The 20,831-nt window shown below is 36.0% G+C and overlaps 1 protein-coding gene and 1 pseudogene across 10 annotated transcripts in view; one reads left to right on the top strand and one right to left on the bottom strand.

Moving 5' to 3' along the window:
- The window catches only part of LOC141518397 (TIP41-like protein), a 222,997-nt pseudogene that overhangs the window by 54,318 nt on the left and 147,848 nt on the right, over positions 1-20,831 (top strand).
- LOC141518396 (anoctamin-5-like) overlaps positions 1-20,831 on the bottom strand; it is a 141,070-nt gene that overhangs the window by 42,754 nt on the left and 77,485 nt on the right. For all 10 annotated transcript variants that reach the window (XM_074230388.1, XM_074230386.1, XM_074230387.1 and 7 more), the window contains 3 exons: positions 12,866-12,934; positions 9,529-9,813; positions 2,545-2,658 (listed from right to left, as the gene is read on the bottom strand). In XM_074230388.1, the coding sequence (XP_074086489.1) occupies positions 2,545-2,658; positions 9,529-9,813; positions 12,866-12,934 (468 nt within the window). The remainder of the gene's footprint in view (positions 1-2,544; positions 2,659-9,528; positions 9,814-12,865; positions 12,935-20,831) is intronic.

The raw sequence follows: 20,831 nt of genomic DNA, 5'->3' as shown, positions 1-20,831 counted from the left end.
ATCCCTATTTGTATGACTTGATCTAAATGGAAGACCGCAGAAGACATTCTGTGGGTGTTCAAGGGCTGACTCATTCACATCAAGCCTGTTCCAGGGCATTACAGTCAATGGGGAATTCCTTTATTGCTTTTAGTCCACAGCTAAGTCTAGGGAGTAGCTTCTTTTGCTCTGATCCTACCTAAGAAACTTCCTAAATCACTTCCCCCATGTTATAAGCCACCATTCACATCAGAAAAATCTGGCAGACTTGTTTAAAAAGACCCTTGATTCCCTCATTTGTATCATTTTTTCTTACATTTAAATGACTTGAAACTATAGTAAATATCTCAGAAGAGTTTCAATAATTCTTAAAATAGGCTTTAATACTTGTGAAAATATTAATGACACTTCTCCTCTCCATTTATAAATATATGGGTGGATGCACAACCACCAATATTTCCATGGAATTTTTTTTCTCTGCAGACTTCCATATGATGTCTCTTATATAGCAAAAGCACTACTTTTAAACTTTAAAGCCATAGTTTTAAAACTATGGTCCTTTAAAAACTAAGGAAGGAGAAATTTATATGGATGGTTTGTTGAACCAGTAAGTAAAAATCCCAGAGAAATGACTAACTCCTAAGTCATTCACATTTGATACTGAAACCTTCTGTGAATATTCAGTTCTCTACTGGTCATAGCAGAACTGAGTTCCAAATTCCAGAAGAGATAAGAAAACCAGTTCTACTTATTAGCAAAATGTTAGGTGCTTCTCCAAGGATGGGCTTTCTGAACTAGTTCATCATATACTATGAAAATGGCAAATGGGAAGGGGGCAATTTCTGAACTCAGTCTTTTCATATACAAATGTATTTACAGTCATTCTTAAGAACATTCTATCTTTGTTTTCATATTTCAGGAAAGCTAAGGATGTCTTTTATTTTGTCTGTCCTAAACTGCTTTGACATTTTGGTGGAGCCTAAAGACCTCAGATTGGAACCATGTTTTTAAATTCCAAAATTAAAATATATAGGATTACAAAAGAAAGCAGTTATAAGAATTCAGATTTTTTTAAGTCACAGACTCCAAGAAACCCTGCTCTAAAAATAACAGGAAAAAAAATATGTAAAGACTCAAAAGAAAGGCTGCAAAGTAAACAAAAAGCAGTCAAGAAAATATAATGACTCATAAATAAAAAAAACAGTTAAAAACAATGGAAAGTAGATGATTCAAAAATGAAGAAGAATAAGTCTGACTCCAAAGAAAAGCTAAGATGCTTCCCCCCAGCTTTCCTACTGAAGTGGGAGACTCAAAACTGTGGAACATTGCACTTATTTTCAACTTTTTTTCTGTGTTGATTGGTTCCATTTTCTTTCCTTCTTCCTCCTTTTATCAGCAAAAATTTCATTTTTTAATGCAATTGCTCTTTGTGAGGAAGGAGGGGAAGTTATAGTAGGAGAAATTTAGGTGATGTAAAACAGAAGAGGCAAAAATATAATTTTTTTTAAAAAATGAGCAATAGCCAAAGGAAGCATCTAAGAATTCTATCCAAATCATGTTTTCTTTTTCCTTTTTTAAAATTAAAATTTTATTTACATACTGATTTTTAAAAATTTAATCCTCTTTTAAAACTAAAATTTTATTTATATTTTTATATATCCCCTCCCAAAGAGGATTCCTTTTGATGAAGAATAAAGAAGGGGAAAAAAAGTTTAGCAAAATTAAACACTCCAGTATATCCACAGTTCCCTACCTCTAAAACAGGGATTCTTCAACCTTTTTTGGATCACAGACCCCTTTAGTATTGGGAAGCCTATGGACTCCTCTCAGAATAACGTTTTAAATGAATGAAATAAAATACATAACACTATGAAGCAAGCCAATTATAGTGAAATACTATAGTTATTTTTAAAGACAAATTCTTAAACTTCCTGAGTCTATAGTGATCTATTTTCAAATCCTTAGTACTGAATCTTTATAGTTCTCTAAGTAAGGTTTAGATGGAAACATCTAAGGGTTATACTTAGCAGTATGCTTTTCAATGTAGGGCTATGCTATTTTTTTATCCTTAGATCTTGGCAAAAACCTGGAGGTATTAATATGAGAAATCATTTTTAAAACATCAATTTGACCTTTCTGAGTTTCAGAATGTTACCATTTGGGAAAAATAAAAAGAAAATCCTGAACCTCACATTTCCAGAGAATTTTTAGCTTGCAAAGTACTTTTACATAAATTCCCTAAGGGGGGGTACTGTAAAATTTTTCAGATGAGAAAACTGAGGATCTGAGAGAAGAACCCACTTGGTCAAGGACATGCAGTTAGTATCAGACCCAGGTCTCACTGAATCCAAATCTAATACAATTTCCTCTACACCATCCTTTCTTCCAAGGTGGTTGAGTTCCTTAGTACATGAACAAACAACTGGGAGACTTTAAGGATTTTCTCAGGAATGGGAGAAATAAAAGTTCTTTTCCTTTGAAAGGGTCACCAGTAGAGGTTCTCTAGCTCCAATAACAAACAGAAGAAATGGATTTAAAACATTCTGATACCAAGTCAATACTTACATCATGGAGTGGGTAAGCCGCTGAATAGGTTCCATTACTTAACAGTCTCTTAATGCCAAATTTTTTCTTTCCTTCTTCTGTACCATAAGGGCACCTTGAGAGAATATAATAAACCTAGGAGGCAAATGTAAAGATATCCACTTATTCACCTTAAAATCCATTTTAAATGCTTATTCTTTATAGGGCACAGGCAGTGCTAGGACTTAGGGGAGATAGAAATGAGTAAAAGGTAAGCCAGACAAGACAAGATAAATGCATAGTTCTGTAATGCAAAATAAAATACAGCTAAACACATGTTTTACAGCATGACAAGTGTTTTATGAATAAACAAATAATCACTGATCATTAGCTTAAATGCTATAAATACCTTTAAATCCATTTTACTTACAAGAAAACTGAGGCTCAACAAAGTTAAATAATTTGAACATGGTATGTATTGGACACAGAATTCAGTTCAGAGAAGTTCAGAGAACTTCCCACTATACTACATTGTCTGAATCATGTAAAGAAAATATTTTTCTGCTTAGTCCAGGAGGTGGTAGGAAGATTCACATTAAATTAGATCTTAAAAGATGCAGCTATGGGGGAGATCCTAGAAACAAAGAGAATGAACCAAGGTATGAATGAGTTTGAGCGACACCATAGAGGTCATTTCAACTGTAATACAGGATATAATAAAATAGAGAGTAGTGAGATCAAAATGGAAATCAGTGATGAAATGCAAGGTTTTCAATGCTAAAGTAAGCAACATGAACATCTTTCAATAGATGTCATTGAGAGCTTAGCAAAAGTTTCAGCAGAGGCATAGTAGGATCATGTTGCTCATTAGAAAGATTACATGGTCACTGATGTGAAAGATCGATGGATGGAAGAAGGAAAGAGAGATTAGAGGAAAGGGAAGCCAATTAGAAATGAAAAGAAAGCCAGTGAGGAAAAATAGAGTACAAGGATAGAATCAATAGGACTTGGAGAAATGCTGTAGGAAGATAGAGAAGTACTTGGTATTAGAAAAAATTCCTAGAAACCAGAGTTTTTGAATAATGGAATTGAGGGGAAATACAGGCAGTATAAAAGCAAAAAGAAAACTGTTGATAAAATGCATTGAAAATTAATAAGATTGGGGAAAAAATTGTAAAACTCAAAATAAAATCTTTAAAAAAAGAAAGTTAACAAGTGAAATTGCAGTAGGCTTTCTCGAGAGGTAGAGTTATAATTCATTAATACTCTTCAAATAAATTCTGGACATACACTTTTCAGGGAATAATAGTCTATGTTGTAGGTGGGGAATTCTTGTTCAAGGAAGGGCTAGACTCTTAATGGTCCATTCTACTCTGATTTTCTCTGAGGCAGAAGAGAAGACCATGTGTATGGTGAGAGAGAAAGAAGAGTCAAACACTTTATAATTTCCATATCCTTTTGTGGAAAGGAATTTCTTTCATAAGACTATGGAAGGCAGTTCTCTCCTAATTAGCCACAGAATGGGCTAGAACAGTAGAATGGATTGATCCTTTTCAGTCTGGAAAATGTCATGATAGAAAATCCTCAGCCCAATTTTATATTTCTACATACATTTGACCCATATGCCTACTGATATTATCAGATGTTTCCTGGGCACAGAGCAGCTGGATAATTGGAAGAAGTAGGTCAGAAGCACATGGGAGTGGATGAGGAAAATTCAACAAGTTTATTTTTTAAATGGTTATTTTAATGATTATCCAACAACAGAGATCATTCACCAACACATGACCAAGATAGAGCATTTGTCTAACCACTTACCTTAAGAGGAAAACACAAATAAACCTGGGATTATACAATAAGACATAGTGCCTTCTGATTCATATTTTTACTGTCATTTTAAGAAAAGATTTAATTTCAATAAATATTTATTACATGAATAATGCCCACAAGTACTGATGAAGTAGCATGAAGGCTAGTCATTAAAAGGCATAGCTAGAAAAACATGGACCACATAAGGAGATTTGTGGCATAATTTCCTTCCATCATCCTATATGGTGTGAATGGACTACTGGTAGACAAACAGCTTGTATGTTCCATTGGCATCCCTTTAATCAGTCAAAAAGCATCCTTTTCTAGGGAAAGAATGTCCCAGGTGAGGAAATCTTCTCTACCCATGCAGGATGGCATCTCTTCTGTAACTGAAAATCTTAGTAATTTGCCTAGACCACAAATAACTGAAGTAACTTGCCCACAACCAGTATGCATCCAAAGGAGGAAATTAGTCCAGGTCTTCCTGATTTCAAGCCTGTATCATTACTATGTAGTACTACCTCTCAGATGCTAGGGATAAAAATGAAAACAATTCTTGCTCTCAAGAAGTTTACATTCTATCAAAATGCAGCTAATTACTAAGGATACTTCCAGATCTAACTCTCTTGGGTTTTTCAATGAGATAACATTATGGAAATATTTCCAGGAATTATTGATGCTTGGGTGAATTGGGGACAAAGGAAAAAAGAGAAAGTCACCAGCTCAGAAGAATATTAGGAAGACCTTACACTATGTTGAATGGGCCTCCATGGAAAATTTATGAAAGAGTATAATGGACAAGAACTGCACTGAGTAGATGGACATAGATGGCTTGTTATCTACAATAAGGAAATCACAAAACAAGACGTGGCTAGACACCAAGAAAAAAAAGGAAAAACCAACATTCTGGGTTGCTATTTTTTAAGATGGAAACAAAAAAGGAGTTTCCCTTCTACTAGGGGAAGGAAGTAGTACTGACAAAAACAAGATAGTTTGAGAAGAGAAGTTGTGTGCAGTAGTAGGAAGGCTTCCTTGCAGAGTGTTCCCACTTACCAGGTCTGGGTCTTTGGTAGGTAAGATAGAGAATGTGAAAGATAGTGGCTGAAGGTGTTTGACTGATATAGGTCCTACTGGTTTTACCTAAAGGATTCCCATGAGCAAAGTGGGAATGAGAAGGTCTAGGGACTGGTACAATTTGAGACTGTGGTTTTGTTAGGTGTCACTTGAATAGACCATACAGTCAAGAGAAATCCAGTAAGCGTGTGACTCAGCTCCTGGCCTTCTTCCCTCTGATTCACTGCCATGTGTGAAATCTTCCAGCCTGGGGCTCAGTGGATCAGTGTTCACTTTCATATGGAATATGAGAGTGGTTCAAGAGAGCTGCATGGTTAGGGAGAGCTACTGGAATGGACGGTGGCTTTTCAAATGCAGGTTTATTTTTTTTCCTCCTTCTTTTTGAAATATGTCTGTGGTACTCTGTTCAATTATATGTTATGATTTCCTCCAGGTAAGGGGTGCTGTTTACTAGAGTGATAGTTCTCAGCTTTGAGCCAGGAGGTTCTATTTCAAATCCCACCATCCTATTCATTGTGTGATTTGTTCACACTAAGGAAGCCAGAGTAGCTGAATCCAGAGGAAGGCAAGACACTGGTTTCCAGGGTCAATGGCCTAGAAGATTGTACCAGCCTCTCTCTTACTTGAGGGTCATCTATGAACAGCAGATTACAAGTATGGAAAAAAGAAGTTCTGGGCTGGTGTTTGCAATGTTAGATAGACGCTTCTTGTTATAGTACAAGTACAGTGGTGGTATTAGGAGGCAGCAGGGCTCTGGTTTCTGGGTGGTTTTTCTTGAGTATCTATGTTCCTGTTTCAATGTGCTAAGTATGCTTTTGGGGAAATTGGGTGCAAGAGAATGCTGCAAGTTTTAGGTCCAGAGAACATGGAAAAGGTTCATAGTAAGCAATATGTCAGTTGGATCCTTGGCAATGGCTTTCTAGGTTCTTTCCTTTTCTCAAGGACATAAATGTATCCAAGGTTAGAATAAGTATGATAATAATAGTAATCATTGTTCTATCTCCTCAAAAGATTGTGGTAAAAATCAAATGACACAATATTTGTCAAGGAAATTTAGAAAAAATAAAAGCACCATCCACATGTCTATATACAAGTTACAACCAATAACAATATACACAGTCATGGTGCTTAGGGAAAGGGATTTCTAGGGGGAAAGAAGTGGCCACAAAGGAGAAAAGATGGTATCATCTCATTACAAAAGAGAAGAAATCTTCATTCTGAAAATTACTTAAGTTTGTGATCTCTAGTATCAAATAACTGAAGAGTGACAATATGGCATGTTAGATAGTCGGCCTTGACATTAGGAGGATTCTTATTCGAATTCTGCCTCTGATACAAGTAGCTGTGTGACCATGAAGAGGTCACTTAATCTCTCAGGATGTACAGGTAACACTCAAAAGATGCTGTTCTCTATGAGATGACAATTTGCATCATTAAAGGGAACATCCACACCAAGAGTTTCTCAAATTGATAAAAATGAAATCCTCACCTCCCAAAACAGAAAAGTTAGGAAAGACATAAAGGGAAATCAATATCCCCAGAGATTCATCAGTCTCCCTTTCTTCTTGGTCTAGAATCCATTAGACTGAAACCTCTTTGGGAGGAAAGACTATATCATCTTTCATCATTGTATCCCTAGTGCCTCACAGGTTGCCAGACCTTCCTAAGTGTTTGTTGAATTGTGTTCCAAAAGGATTCTGAGTTCCAAGTCAGCAATCAAAACTTTGAAGTAACAACCCAGAGAGCAGTGAGATATTTGGCAGTTTTTATTTTCAGAATCCACACTTTGGTTCGAGGCATAGACTCTCTCTCAGTGATGCTGTCAGTAAATATCACCTCATCCATTTACCAATGAAAATGGATGGCTCTTTTTGGAGATCATTTTCTTAGCCTCAGAGAGAAACAATGTGCTGATACATGGCCAAGGAAGGGATAGGGTCCTTGGCTCTGTAGAAATAAAGACTGTTCTCTCAAGACAAAAATGAGAGTCTTGTTTCTTTCAGATTCTTTTGTGGTCCAACTTAAGATAATTAAAAGCAGTAAAGTGGTACAGTGAAGAGTGAAGACTTGGAACCAGGAAAATGAATTCAAAACCAAGGTCAGAAATTCAACTGTGATACTCTGGGTAAGATATTTTAATGTTTCTATACTTCATTTTACTCATCTGTAAAAAGTGAAGGCTGGATTCAATGGCTTCTGAAATTGCTTTCTTTTTATATGTAAACATTTTCATCAGTTTAGAACCTTACTTCATACCTTAAAGAAAAAATTATCATCAGCTTCCTCTTCTCTTTTCCTCAGTTCCTATCATTCAGGATCTTGTTCCACTTTCTCCTCCTTCTCCACCCTCAACTTGATAAAGTGGTCTTATGACTAAACAAAGTTAATACCTCTATTTGTCCAATCTGTCCCATTCCAACCCATCTCTTCCAACAAGTTGCCCCTTTTGTCATTCCCTTCATTTTCATTTATTTTCAATAATTCTCTATCCACTGCCTAAAAACATGCTCCTATCTCCCCTATCCTGAAAAAAAAGTTTCTCACTTGATTCTTCCATCCCCACTATCACCCTATACATCTTCTAACCATTGAAGCTAAACTCCTCAGAAAGGTCATCTACAATAGACTCCTCCATTGTCTCTCCTCTCATCCTCTTCTTAATCCTTTATGATCTTGTTTCTGACTACTTTCTCAAAACACACTAATAATGATCTTCTGTCAAAATCAACGACCTTTTTCAATCCTCATTCTTCACAACTTCTCTGCACTTCTGCCACTTTCTCCTACTCTCTTTTCTCCAGGTTTTTGGGACTCTACCCTCTCCTCCTCCCCATCTGACCACTCCTTTTCAGTCTTTTTGCTAGATTCTCTTCACATCATGCTCTCTAGCCTCTCCCATAAGGTTCTCAAATCTATCTTTCTTGCCCCAATCTCTCTGCTGACCTCCAATCCTGCTTTCCAACTGCCTTTCAGACATCTTAATCTGGATGTCCAGTAGACATTTTAAACTCATTATGTCTAAAAGTGAACTCCTTACTTTTAGCCCTAAACCCTCTTCCCCTTCTTACCTTCCCTATTACTATAGAGGGTGACACCATCCTCCCAGTCCCTCAGGATTGCAACCTAGGAATCATCTTGAATTACTCACTATCTCACCACACCATATCCAATGCATTGCCAAGGTTATCAATTTTACCTTTGCAACATTTCTTGTACATATTCCCTTCTTTTCTGATTATATCATCACTCTAATGGAGGCCCCTGTCACCACATATCTGATTATTTCAAGTCTCCTGGAGGGTCTACCTGCCTGAAGTCTCTCCTCACTCCATCCTCTATTCAGCTACTACAGTGATCATCCCAAAGCAAAGGTCTGATCATGTCAATAAATTCCAGGGCTTTCTATTGCCTCTCAGAATAAATGCAAAATGCTTTGTTTGGTATTCAAAGTCAACTTTTTACAAGTTAGTCCTGGATACATAATGTATGATCCAATGACACCAGCCCTCCTCACTTTTCCATAACAAATCACTCCATCTCTTGGCTCTGGGTGTATTCGCTGGCTGTTCCACACAAATGCAATGTTCACTCTCCTCTGCTATGCTGATTTCCCTGACTTCCTTTAAGTCTCCTTCCCCAAGCCCTCTTAATTTCAATGCTTCCCTTCTCTTAATTATCTCCTATTTATACTGCACAAAGAACTTGCTCAGTGTGTGTGTGTGTGTGTGTGTGTGTGTGTGTGTGTGTGTGTGTGTGTTTCTGTGTGTGTGTGTGTGTGTGTGTGTGTGTGTGTGTGTGTGTGTGTGTTTGTAAATTATCTTTCCCATTAGATTGTAAGCCCTTTGAGGGCAGGAACTGTTTTTTCTTCCTTTTTGAATCTCTAGTGCTTAGTACAGGGCCTGGAAAACAGCAGATACTTAATAAATGCATATTCATCAGGATACTAAATTGGATAAGAGTAGAAAGGATTGATCCCTAGACTCAAAGAAACTGTGGAAGTCTGGTCTTTGCTACCTCATATTTCAGGCTGATGTCACACACATTCATGGCCACTCAACACTGCCTGGTAATGTCTTATCACACAAGGAGAGGCTCATGGAACATTTAGATTTAAAGAAAGAAATTTAGTATATGTCTACCTACAATTCTATTTCTCACTGATGGCGAGAAAAAGGTCTTCTCATCTTCAATGAAGAAGAGCTCCTGCCTCTGTTTGCTGAATGGGGCTGTGAAATAATCTGGCTCAGGATTCATGACTTTTTCTGGGAGCCGGAAAAGCCGAGTCATCCACTCAAAGGGATTCTCCATGGCTGGGGGAATGTCATTCTCCCGAATAGGCATCTTTATGCTTAGCACCTCTGCATATGTGGTCAGCACCTCCCAGGGGGCATGGATCTTGACATAGTAAGTTCGGCCATCCTCAGAGTCCTAAAAGGAAGAAGATACATTAACATTTAGAACCAGTTGTTTGTGTTCTTTTCTTCCTCAAATTTTCCTTCAAGACTATAATTCCTTCTTTGTCATTAACATCATGGCTGACCGCATATGCACATATGCTGCACCTCCCTAGTAAAATATAAGCTTTTTGAGGGCAGGGGGCATGTTGGTCTTATTTCTATTATCACCAGAACTTAGCAAAGCTCTGTTACTAGGACATGAGCAACACCAACTTCTACCTAAAGGTCTACAAGAAGACAGTGGAGAAATACATTGAATAGCATTAGATCTGAAGACAAGAAGACCTAAATTCTAATCTGACCTCAAAGACTTAATAACAGTATATCTTAGGCAAGGTATTTAGCTTCTATCTCTCTCATTTTCTTCAACTATGAGATGTGGATAATAATCACACCCACTTAGCACGGTTGTTGTGAGGAGCAAATGAGATAAAATTTGTAAAGCTTGACACATAGTAGGCACTCTATAAATACTTATTTGCTTTCCTCTTCCTTACAAATTGAAGGCCATTCAAAAGGCAATGGAGGGTGACTACAATGGAGTATAGGCCACAATGGAGGCAGAGGAGTATAGGCTACAATGAAGAATTTCTGGGGGGGGAAAAGAAGCATGGAATGATTATTCAAAGACAGCCATGACTGAAGTGAACTGACTACATAGTCAATATGATGGATCCCAGACAGATGGATTATCTGGGAGTTTCACAGGGACTCAGTAATAAAGGGGTCTAATGTATAGAATCTCCATCTGTTAAAATAATTTAAATTTAAATAAATCTGAAACAATTTTTAAAAAATTTAAATAGATATTTTGTATACCAGATTTCAATATAATTCATTTCTTTTGTAATTCTATGTATTTTATCTTATTCATTTCAAATTATTATTCTGAGAGTCTTTAACCTTCCCCAGACTGACCAAGGGATCCATGACATCAAAAAATTTAACAACTCTTGGAATAGCGGCAGAGATCCAGCACATTAAGTGGAATCCTTGGGAAATTTTTACTGGAAAGCATGGCCAAAGAAAACAGAGTTTGAAATCTACACTGTTAAAGGGCATCATCATAGGGGGATGGTCATAGCTCTATTGAAGTATCCCCCAGTGGACCTAATAGGTGCTTAATAATTATTTGCTGATAAATTGTTTTACTTACAGATTGTAAAATTGAAGTGCTACTGTATTTTGAATTCCTATTATTAAATGTTTTATGGCTACAATTCTGGGCAGCTTAATTAAATATGTATTAAGCATCTAATAAGCTCAGGGCCCTATGCTTGGCACTGGGGATATAAAGACTTAGTGGTTACAACTTCAAGTCTCTCCTTTCTCATATTTTCCTTCACTACTCTGATCTCTCTCTGGTTCTTGCCTTCTAGGAAATCTCTGAAGGAAGATGCAACATGTAGACAGTTAATGATGATGCAAGATCAGGAAAAATAGAGGCAAGTGAGAGAATCATTCCATGGAAAATCTGATTAGAGAAATTTCCAGCTTAAGGAAGTGGGGGATGAAGGAAGGCTTCATGGAGGAATGACAGTCAGGCCTGAAGAAGACTTACATGTATCTCTTAGAATGCCTACTATATATTTAGAGATGTTGGATAGATAAAGACATATTCTCCCCACCTTCAAGGGTATTCCTGCTTAATTAGGGAAAAAGGCATACACATAGGATAACTTGAAGAGAGGTAGCTTTGTATATAATGGAAGGACCACTGGAATTGTACTTGGAGTCAGGAGACCTGGGCTTAAATCCCAATTTACTGACTGGGAGACTTTGGGGAAAACACTTTCCTACTCTGAGTCTTATTTTCTCATCTGTAAAATGAAACAGCACTACATGCAAACCTCTTCAAATGGTTCAACCATTAAAAAGTTTTGTAAACTTTAAAGTGCTATATAAATGCAAGATTTTGTTACTGTTATTATTATTAAATACTAAATTCTGTGTTCTAGCTCAAATATTAGAAAAATTCAGAGGAAGAAAGGGGAAGATTGGTATGGACTGAAACAGTCAAGAAAAGTTTCATTAAAAAGACAAGCTTTGGGGGGGAAGCTAGGTGGCACAGTGGATGGAGCACCAGCCCTGGAGTCAGGAAGACCTGAGTTCCAATCCAGCCTTAGACTCTTAATAACTGCCTAGCTGTGTGGCCTTGGGCAAGTACTTAACCCCATTGCCTTAAATAAATAATTTTAAAAAAAAAAAAGGCCAAGCTTTGAGCTAAGCTTTAAAAGATGAATAGGATTTTTAAGATATCAAAGGAGATACGAATCAAAATTCAGGTGGGGTGGCTAGATGGTGCAGTGGATAAAGCACAGGCCCTGGAGTCAGGAGTACCTGGGTTCAAATCCGGTCTCAAACACTTAATAATTACTTAGCTGTGTGGGTAAGCCACGTAACCCCATTTGCCTTGCAAAAACTTAAAAAAAAAATTCAGAGATAGGAATAAATTTGACATGTTTAAAGGCAGTTAGGGTGAAGAGATTTCCCTGACTGGCCTTTAAAACTGAAAGCATGAGTGGTGGGAAATAGGTTGAATCATTATGTATGAGTCAACCATGCAAAGCAAAGTAGAGACTTTTTGAAATGTAGAGCAAAACTACTCCTGTATCCTCAATATGGCATACTGACACTGCTGCCTTGGAGGCCTGGGTCTACTTTAACTGACTTCTCAAGAAATCATAAAAGAGAAGCAGGCCTTCCCTCCCAAAGTACAGCAGCTCTACCCTGCCTCCAAATTCTGTATTAGTAATAAATAATTTTAGAAATTCACATTTATATAGAAGTTAATGTTTACAAAGCACCTTCCTTTCAAGAAGGTGAAAGACATAGAATCAATTACTATATCCAATATAGTAAGAAAGGCAAAAAGAGGTCTAGTGAAGCTTTGCCCATTGTCACAAAGTTCAGAAATGTAGTTAGGTTGGGAAGTTAGAACTGCTGACTCTGAACCTTCCAGGGAACCCAGATGTTGAATCTTACCAAACAGGTTCAGTAAGGACATTAACAACCATATTTACCTTTTTGTCTTCTGTTTCTAATTCCAGGCCAGATTTTAGGAGGTTATTTTCAAATTCCCTTCTTCTTTCCTTCAGAGACAAAAGCAGTCAACATGGAGATGGCATTAACATTAGGTTGGCCCCACAATATATAAATACAATATGAAAAGATTGTGCATGTTGAAACATCTTAGGGTTTTACTTAATTGAACACAAGTTGTTTTATTCTTTTGTTTTTAACACTAATTTTGCTTTTAATTCTCCTTCCTTAAATGATATACAAAGAATCATAATCCAGGTTTGTAAATATAAGCAAAAAAAATTCATTTCGACTTCTTTATTGTAGCACACTCAAGAGTTTGAGCTTTCAAGTGTTAACTGCCTAAAAATATTTTTTAAAAGTTAATTTGAATCCCCCTCATCCTCCTTCTCTTTTTCTCTCTAAAATTTCTTTTATTTCTATCTTCCAGTGAAGAATAGATTTCTTTATCTGTGATTCTTAAATATTTATATATGCCTATATATATATATATATATATATATATATATACACACATATGTGTGTATGTGTGTGAATGTGTGTAAAATCCCAATACACTCCAAACACTTCCATGATGAAATATTTGCTAATAGAGGATTCAATTCAATTCAAATATTTATAAAATGTACACAGCAAAAAAAAAAAAAAATGAAAAAAGTCAAAGGTAATACAAATATCAATTTCCAATCTGGCTTAGATCTTATTTAATTGTGTTCACCCCAACTCCTTACAGTCACCCTCAATTGAAAACAAAGGAAATTAGCCATGAACATGACATTTTGGACTAAGCAGGATCTCTGATTACATGGGGTAAATTTTATAATGGAAGATTTCATAATCCATATTGGCCTAGGGAGTTTAGGACATGAGGTCTTCTTGTAATAAATTGACTAATAACTATTTAAAAAACACCTTAAATGTACTATATTTCAAAGAAAGAAAAAAGTTAGTTGTGTGTAAAATGGCAAACTATATTCTTACCGTTGCCTAAGTAAAACTGCTATAAGAAAAAATGATTAAAACTTCTCCCAATGCTTTAAAAAAAATCAGTTATTTACAAAAAGATAAACTGTTCCTTGAGTATACTTTCTTCTGTCGATAACCTTACTTGCTTCTTAATTAAAATTAGTGTTAATGTTTAACTTAGGTGGCTATCTTTTATCAACCTCTCCCACCAGATTAAAAAAAAAAGTATTTAGGTTAAATATATTCATTGCCTTACACCAGGTTCAGCATGGCATAATGGATAGGGCAATGGACTTGGGAGTCTGGGTAATAAAGATCTGAATTTGATTCCTGCCTCAATCACATACCAGCTGTGGGACCCTGAGTTAAGCATTTTACCTCTGGCCCTCAATCTGCCCATCTGTAAAATGAGAGAGTTGGATTCAATGGCCTTTAAGGCCACTTCTAACTCAAAATCTCTATCTCCATGAATAACATTCTTTTTTTTTATAATTTTTATTTAAGGAGCAATGGGGTTAAGTGACTTGCCCAAGTTCACACAGCTAGGCAATTATTAAGTATCTGAGACCAGATTTGAACTCAGGTACTCCTGACTCCAGGGCTGGTGCTCTATCCACTGTGCCACCTAGATGTCTCCATGAATAACACTCTTAAATGTATTTATGCTTACATGTGAAAACATTGTTCCCTAATAGAGTGTAAACTCTTTGAGGGAAGGGACCTTTCCTTTTCCACTTTTGACTTTTTTATTTTTCTCAATACATTGCCTAAAACACAGTGAGAGCTCAATACATATTTGCTGATTGATTTATTTAAGATATACTAGTTATTAAAAGAAGTAACATTGTTACTAATATTACATTTTGGCTTTAAATTTGGATTTTTGTACCCCTTTTGGGAATCTGATGCCTCCTGGAGTCTCCCTTCCCAGAATGTTTACAAATGTATATAAAACAAAATCCAAAAAATTACAAAGCAAACTAAAGGCAAATGAAAGCAAAGATTTTTTGAGGGGTCCATCTAAGTCATGGACCCCTCAAATCTAAAGTTTGATATGTATTATAGAATATTTAATTGATAACATTAAACTGAATTTTAAAAGGAATAGGGACTAGACTTTTATCATAAACTTAGGGAAGTAGAAACTTCTTCTACTGATGCAGATTGACACCTTCTATGAAAAACTCTACTTTGAAGAGTTGTTTGGAACACTTCATAGTTAAGGGACTTGTCCAAGGCAATAAGATCAGTATGTGTCAGAGATAAAACTTCAATTCAGGTCCTTCAGACTCCAAAGTCAGCTTACTATCAACTGCACCACAACAGCTTCTAGAAGTCAATCCTTTCAATGTAATGCAATGTAGAAAGTGAACAATCAATCACTTGTCAAATTCATGAATTCTAAAAGCAGGAGATCCCTTGAGGAGGAAGGAAAAGGCCAGAGATACTTAAAATCTCCAGAGCAAAACCAAAATTAATCTTTCTGCAGGCAGTGAGGAAATTTCCCACAGTTTCTGCCATTGGGTTCTACATTTAAAAAGCCAACATTACTGTTTAAAATGAGAAAAATAAAAGAAAAAAGTAAGGGAATAACTCCCCAGAGCTGCATAGGTGGTCATTAAAAAATGCAATCAGAAATACTTTTACTGCATCTATTTTTAGATTATAAACTACCAAGACTGAATCAAAGATTTAAAAAAAGAAAAGAAAAATAAAATCATTTAGGGAGAGAAAAGCCTATGACTGTTTCAATTTCAAAATTGAAATATCCTTTTTTTCTTCATTTAAAAAAATCAAATCTACAAATGCTATTTAACTAGTTGTGTGACCTTGAGAAAGCTACTTAACCAATCCGAGTCTAATTTCATATTCTGAAAATTGAGAAAATTAGATGCTCTCTTAAGCACCAGAATTCAGCATCTAGACTGACCTAGTTGTAAGTGATCAGTATCAAGTCAGTAGGCTATTCTTCCCTTTTGCCATGTCTTTGAATACATCATCAGGCTCATTATTGGCAAAGGGGTCATTATATTTCATAACACAGCAAAACAAGCATCTATCTTGCCTGTATTCCTCCCACTTTCAAGCTGTTCGAGACTGCTGGGGGAAAAGACAGTACTGATGTTAAAAAAAGAAAAACAAGGTTTTCCTGACAATTTCTTCCAAATTTAGATATTCCTTTCTCTTCTGCCAAATCTCCCTGTTAGTCAGGATGGATGGGCCAAGTGAGCCAGGATGTATTTAGATGACTTGTATACACTGGAAAGTTCAGGGAACATATACTTTCAAGATAGACTTGAAGGATTTAATTAAATAAATTCATCAGTAGGGTCAGAATTATTTGCTTTAACACAACAATAAAAGAAATAAAATTCATAGTTGAAATCTTAAGAGTGCAAAGAGACTGCAGTGATTGGTTAATTCAACAGATTCATCACATATAAGTGAAAATTGAGGCTAAGATGAGGAAACTATTGGATCAAAACTTAGGACTTTTTTCAAATAATTAAATATTTTATTTATTTTTCCAACTACATACAACTGTAGTTTTCAACAATCATTTTTTGCAAGGTTTTGAGTTTTTCGATTCTCTCCTGCTCTCCCTTCCCAGCCCCTCCCCCTTGACAGAAAGCAGTCTAATATGGGATCTACATGTATAATCATGCTAAACATAGACCTATATTAATTATGTTATAAAAAAATTAAAAAAATAAAAAAACATAATACAAAGACAACTTTTAAAATCTGAAGATGGTTAGTCTTCTTTTTTAAATTCCACAGTTCCTTTTCTGGTTATAGATGATATTTTCCATCACAAGGCTATTAAAAATGTCTTTGATTATTGTATTGATGAAATGAACAAGTCCATCATAGTTGATCATCACATAATATTGCTGTTAATATACACAATGTTCTCCTGGGTCTGCTCACTTCACTAAACTTCAGTTCATATAAGTCTTTCCAGCTATTCTGAAATCTCATCCCTTATGATTTCTTATAGAATAATAAGTTCCATCACATTCTTATGCCACAATTTGTTCAGCCATTCCCCAATTCATGGTTATTCCCTCAATTTCCAGTTCTTTGTCATTATGAAAATTGCTGCTATAAATATTTTTATACATATGGGTTTTTATATATGTTTAAAACTATTTATATTTTATCTCTTTGGGGATACAGAACCAGCAGTGGTATAGCTGGGGCAAAGGGTAGGCAGAGTTTAATAGACCCCTGGATGTAATTCCAAATTGCTCTCCAGAAAGGATGATTCAAGAACTTTCTGTTATAATGCATTTCAAAACATGAATTTGTTCCAGTGTAAATCTTATCTAACTCAGTTAACATATTAGGGAACATTCAGAGCATAATTTATATTTTTTGTTTACTTCTATTTGGTTTCTTCCATGAGACAATAGCTAGAGAGCTCAAAAAACTGTACTTCTTCACAATAGCTTCTTAGCTACCTCCTGTCAAACTGCAAGTCTTTGCCAAGGTAAAATATCTATCTCATAGCATCTGGTAAATAGGAGCTGTAATTAGAGAAAAGATGATTGGTCCCATATCTGCTTTCATCCTCTCCCTCCTGGCAAACCTGGGGCAGAGGCCAAGCAGAAACATAGAGCTATGAACAGGCTGCTTTGGCAATGTTTAAGTTAGTTCTTAACCATTTAATGTGCATAAAATGGTGTTGTAATTTTTTTATTAGATTCTTATGGTTTTTAAACATGTCATTGGCAAATTTTTGAGTACCGTGTCCCAATGCCATTTTCTCCATAAGCTCTGGTTTTGGTTTTGGTTTGGTCTTTTGGGTCTGTGTGTATGTGTGTTTGTGATTGGCATAGCTTTGTGTTTGCTTGAAAAGAATGTGCTGCATCATAGCAGAATGACCTATATAATTTAGTGGGTTTTCCCCCAACAGACCATATTACCTCTCAGTGATAAATCTGGATATTTATTCAAAATGAAATACAGAACAACTGATAGATAGGTTGTCCTAAATGTTATACAACATTCTCACCAAGTGAAATGATGGATTTATTAATACAAAATGCTCTGGCAATTTTGAGTGGCCAAGGGCAAATAAGATTTAACTCCTGAGATTTTACAACTTTCTTTACCAACTTCTGTTTATTTATTTAGAGTGTGAGGTCTTTCAACTAGTCAGTGATGAACACATTGTTTGCCAATGAAGAAACTTTAATTAGTTACTTTTCTTCCATTCATTCTTTCATGTTGGTATAAACTGCAAGACTTATAATATTCTAAATTTAGAAAAATTGATGAAAACATCCAGTCTATTAAATGGCCCATAGTCCCATGGATGTATAAACAGGGAAGGAAGGAACAAGAATATATTAAGTCTACCAAGAACTATACAAAGTGCTTGAAAATATCACCTCATTTGAACATCCCAACAACTCTAGGAGGTAAGTGATATTATTATGCCCATTTTATCATTGAGGAAACTGAGAAAAACTAGGATCTTATGTGTCTGAGCTAAGATTTGAATTCAAGTGGTCCTGACTCCAGACTCAGGTGTTTTTAATTCACAGTGTCTAAGGAAATTAATTATAAGGGATCCAGAACACTTCTTCCCCATTTTGGTAGGAAAATATCTTGTTTGGGGATGGGATCCATAATATAAAGTATGCTATTCAAATGAGACAGGCCACACACTAAAGTAGGAGGTAACAATACAATGCTAGCGATACACTAGGGGTTTAAAGGGCAGGCTCACTGGTAACCTGGGTCATCCTTGGCTCATGGGGAAGGGGAAAAACAATCATAGTCTGATTACCCTGATCTTTTCTCCTTTCGGTTCCAATTCATATTCTTAAATCAACACGCAGTCTCTCCAGCTCTAATGCCAAGATGACTTTCATCATGGAAAAATATCAACTTTTAGTCACCGGAGTAACATTACATTGCAAAAGCAGAGAGTGAAAGGAATGTGAAAGAATGAGTCACATTGCTCTCAGCATTTGGCTTTGCTCACTATTTTGCTTTGGTTAACCATTAATGGTACTTTGTATTTCCATCTGGATGTTTATGGAGTTCTCATAAGCGAGGCGACCAAGCTTTCCGCTCAATTTGGGATCTCTTTTATTCGTAAGTTTTAAAAGCAAACAATGCATATATGCATAAAACAAGAGCAGTAAGTTACTTTGCCTTCATAAAAGATGGGATAAAAGGGAAAAAGGCCATAGGAAAGTTATGAAAAGATGACTGGACTTGGAACCAAAGGCTCAAGCTCTGAGCAGAACTGTAAAATAAGGGGGTCAAATTCTCTGATCAATAAGGTCCCTTCTACCTCTAAATCCTAAAATCCCCACTCCCCAAAACAACAAAAAAAAATTTTGTTTTAAGAACAGAAAAAAAGCAAATCATTAGGATAAACATGACACAGTAGACAGAACACAAGACCTAGAGTTGTGTTGAACTGGGTTTGACTTCTACCACAGACACTTACTACCTGGGTGCCCTTAGGCAAGTTGATCTTTCTGGGCTTCAGTTTTCTTCTCTGTCAAATGAAGTGGGGGAGACTGATTGCTTTCAAGATCCCTTCCAGGCTTAGATCTATGATCCCAGGATTGCATAATACAAAGTCTAAACCCTTCAAATGTTCTTCTTCAGGTCACCATATGCTTTGTCCATCATACATTCCCTTGAGGAATGGAGAATACAATAGGACATAATGACCACTGGTTCCAAAAGTCCCACCATGGAAAACAGATTCAATTAATTCAATGAGGATGAGATCTGCAAGAAACCTTAATAAATAATCTAGTAAAACATCACATTTTTTAGATAAGGAAACAGAAGCCCAGAATGATTGAGTGAACTGCCCAAAGCTTCACGAGTAGGAGATGGTGAGAGGGAATTGGAACCCAGATCTTCTAAGTCCAGATCCAGCACTCCTTCAATTTTGGACAAAAAAAAAATGACAACTTTAATTCTAAGCCCATGGAAAGAAAAATAAATATTATGCTCTAGTAATTCTTCAGATAAAAATATAGTATAAAAGCTTAGCTTTACTGAGAGCTCAGATACCATTTCATTATTCACCATTCCCATCATTCCTTGAAAAAGAATGGTGCTCCCATTAGCTTAGTCACTATTATCTTTTATAGAAGGATTCAAAATCCTTCTTTTTACACAAAGATAATCCATGTATTGAATAAAAATACCAACACAAGGACAGGACTGAGTTTTATAAATGAAACATTAACATTGGGTTCCCTAAGTAATATCTATCACCAAAATGGACATGAAGAAATGGAACCTTCTTCTCTTAATACTTTCAACATTTAATTGAATTCATAGAAGTCAATACCTAGAAAGATATTTAAAGATGTGCTATCTCACATCTATAAGTTTGGCTAATATGACATAAAAGAAAAATGATAAGTGTTGGAGGGGATGGAGGAAAACCAGGACACTAATGCACTGTTGGTGGAATTGTGAACTAACAATTCCAGAGAGTAATTTGGAACTATGCCCAAAAGGCTATAAAACACTTTGATATAGGAATACTACTACTAGGTTTGTATCCCAAAGAGATCATTAAAAAGTGAAAAGGACCCAAATGCCCAAATATTTAGAGCAGCTTTATTTTGTGGTTGCAAAGGGAGTGCCCATCAGTTGGGGAATGGCTGAATAAGTTGTGGTATATGAATATAATAGAATACTATTGTTCTGTTGTTGCTGTTGCCCTTCACTTTCAAAGAAGATCATGAAATCAAGGAGGTGATGCCATGACATGCACATGAAGTGGATTTGGGTGAAGAGATGCTGTGGAAAAATCACCAGTCTCACTTTCTCCTCCAGAGCCATCTGGGCCCAGTGTCTAGATGTGAATCAGGATGACCAAGGATGGCCCTGAATGTGAGGCATCAGGGTAAAGAAATCATGAGCACACGATTTCAGAAAATACATGGAAAAATTTATATGAACTGATGAACAGCAACACTGTGTAATGAT

The sequence above is a fragment of the Macrotis lagotis genome, chromosome 3, assembly GCF_037893015.1.
Source record: "Macrotis lagotis isolate mMagLag1 chromosome 3, bilby.v1.9.chrom.fasta, whole genome shotgun sequence".
In the NCBI taxonomy this organism is placed as follows: Eukaryota; Metazoa; Chordata; class Mammalia; order Peramelemorphia; family Peramelidae; genus Macrotis; species Macrotis lagotis.
Note: the sequence above shows the minus strand (reverse complement) of the source record. Positions and strands in the feature narration are given on the sequence as shown.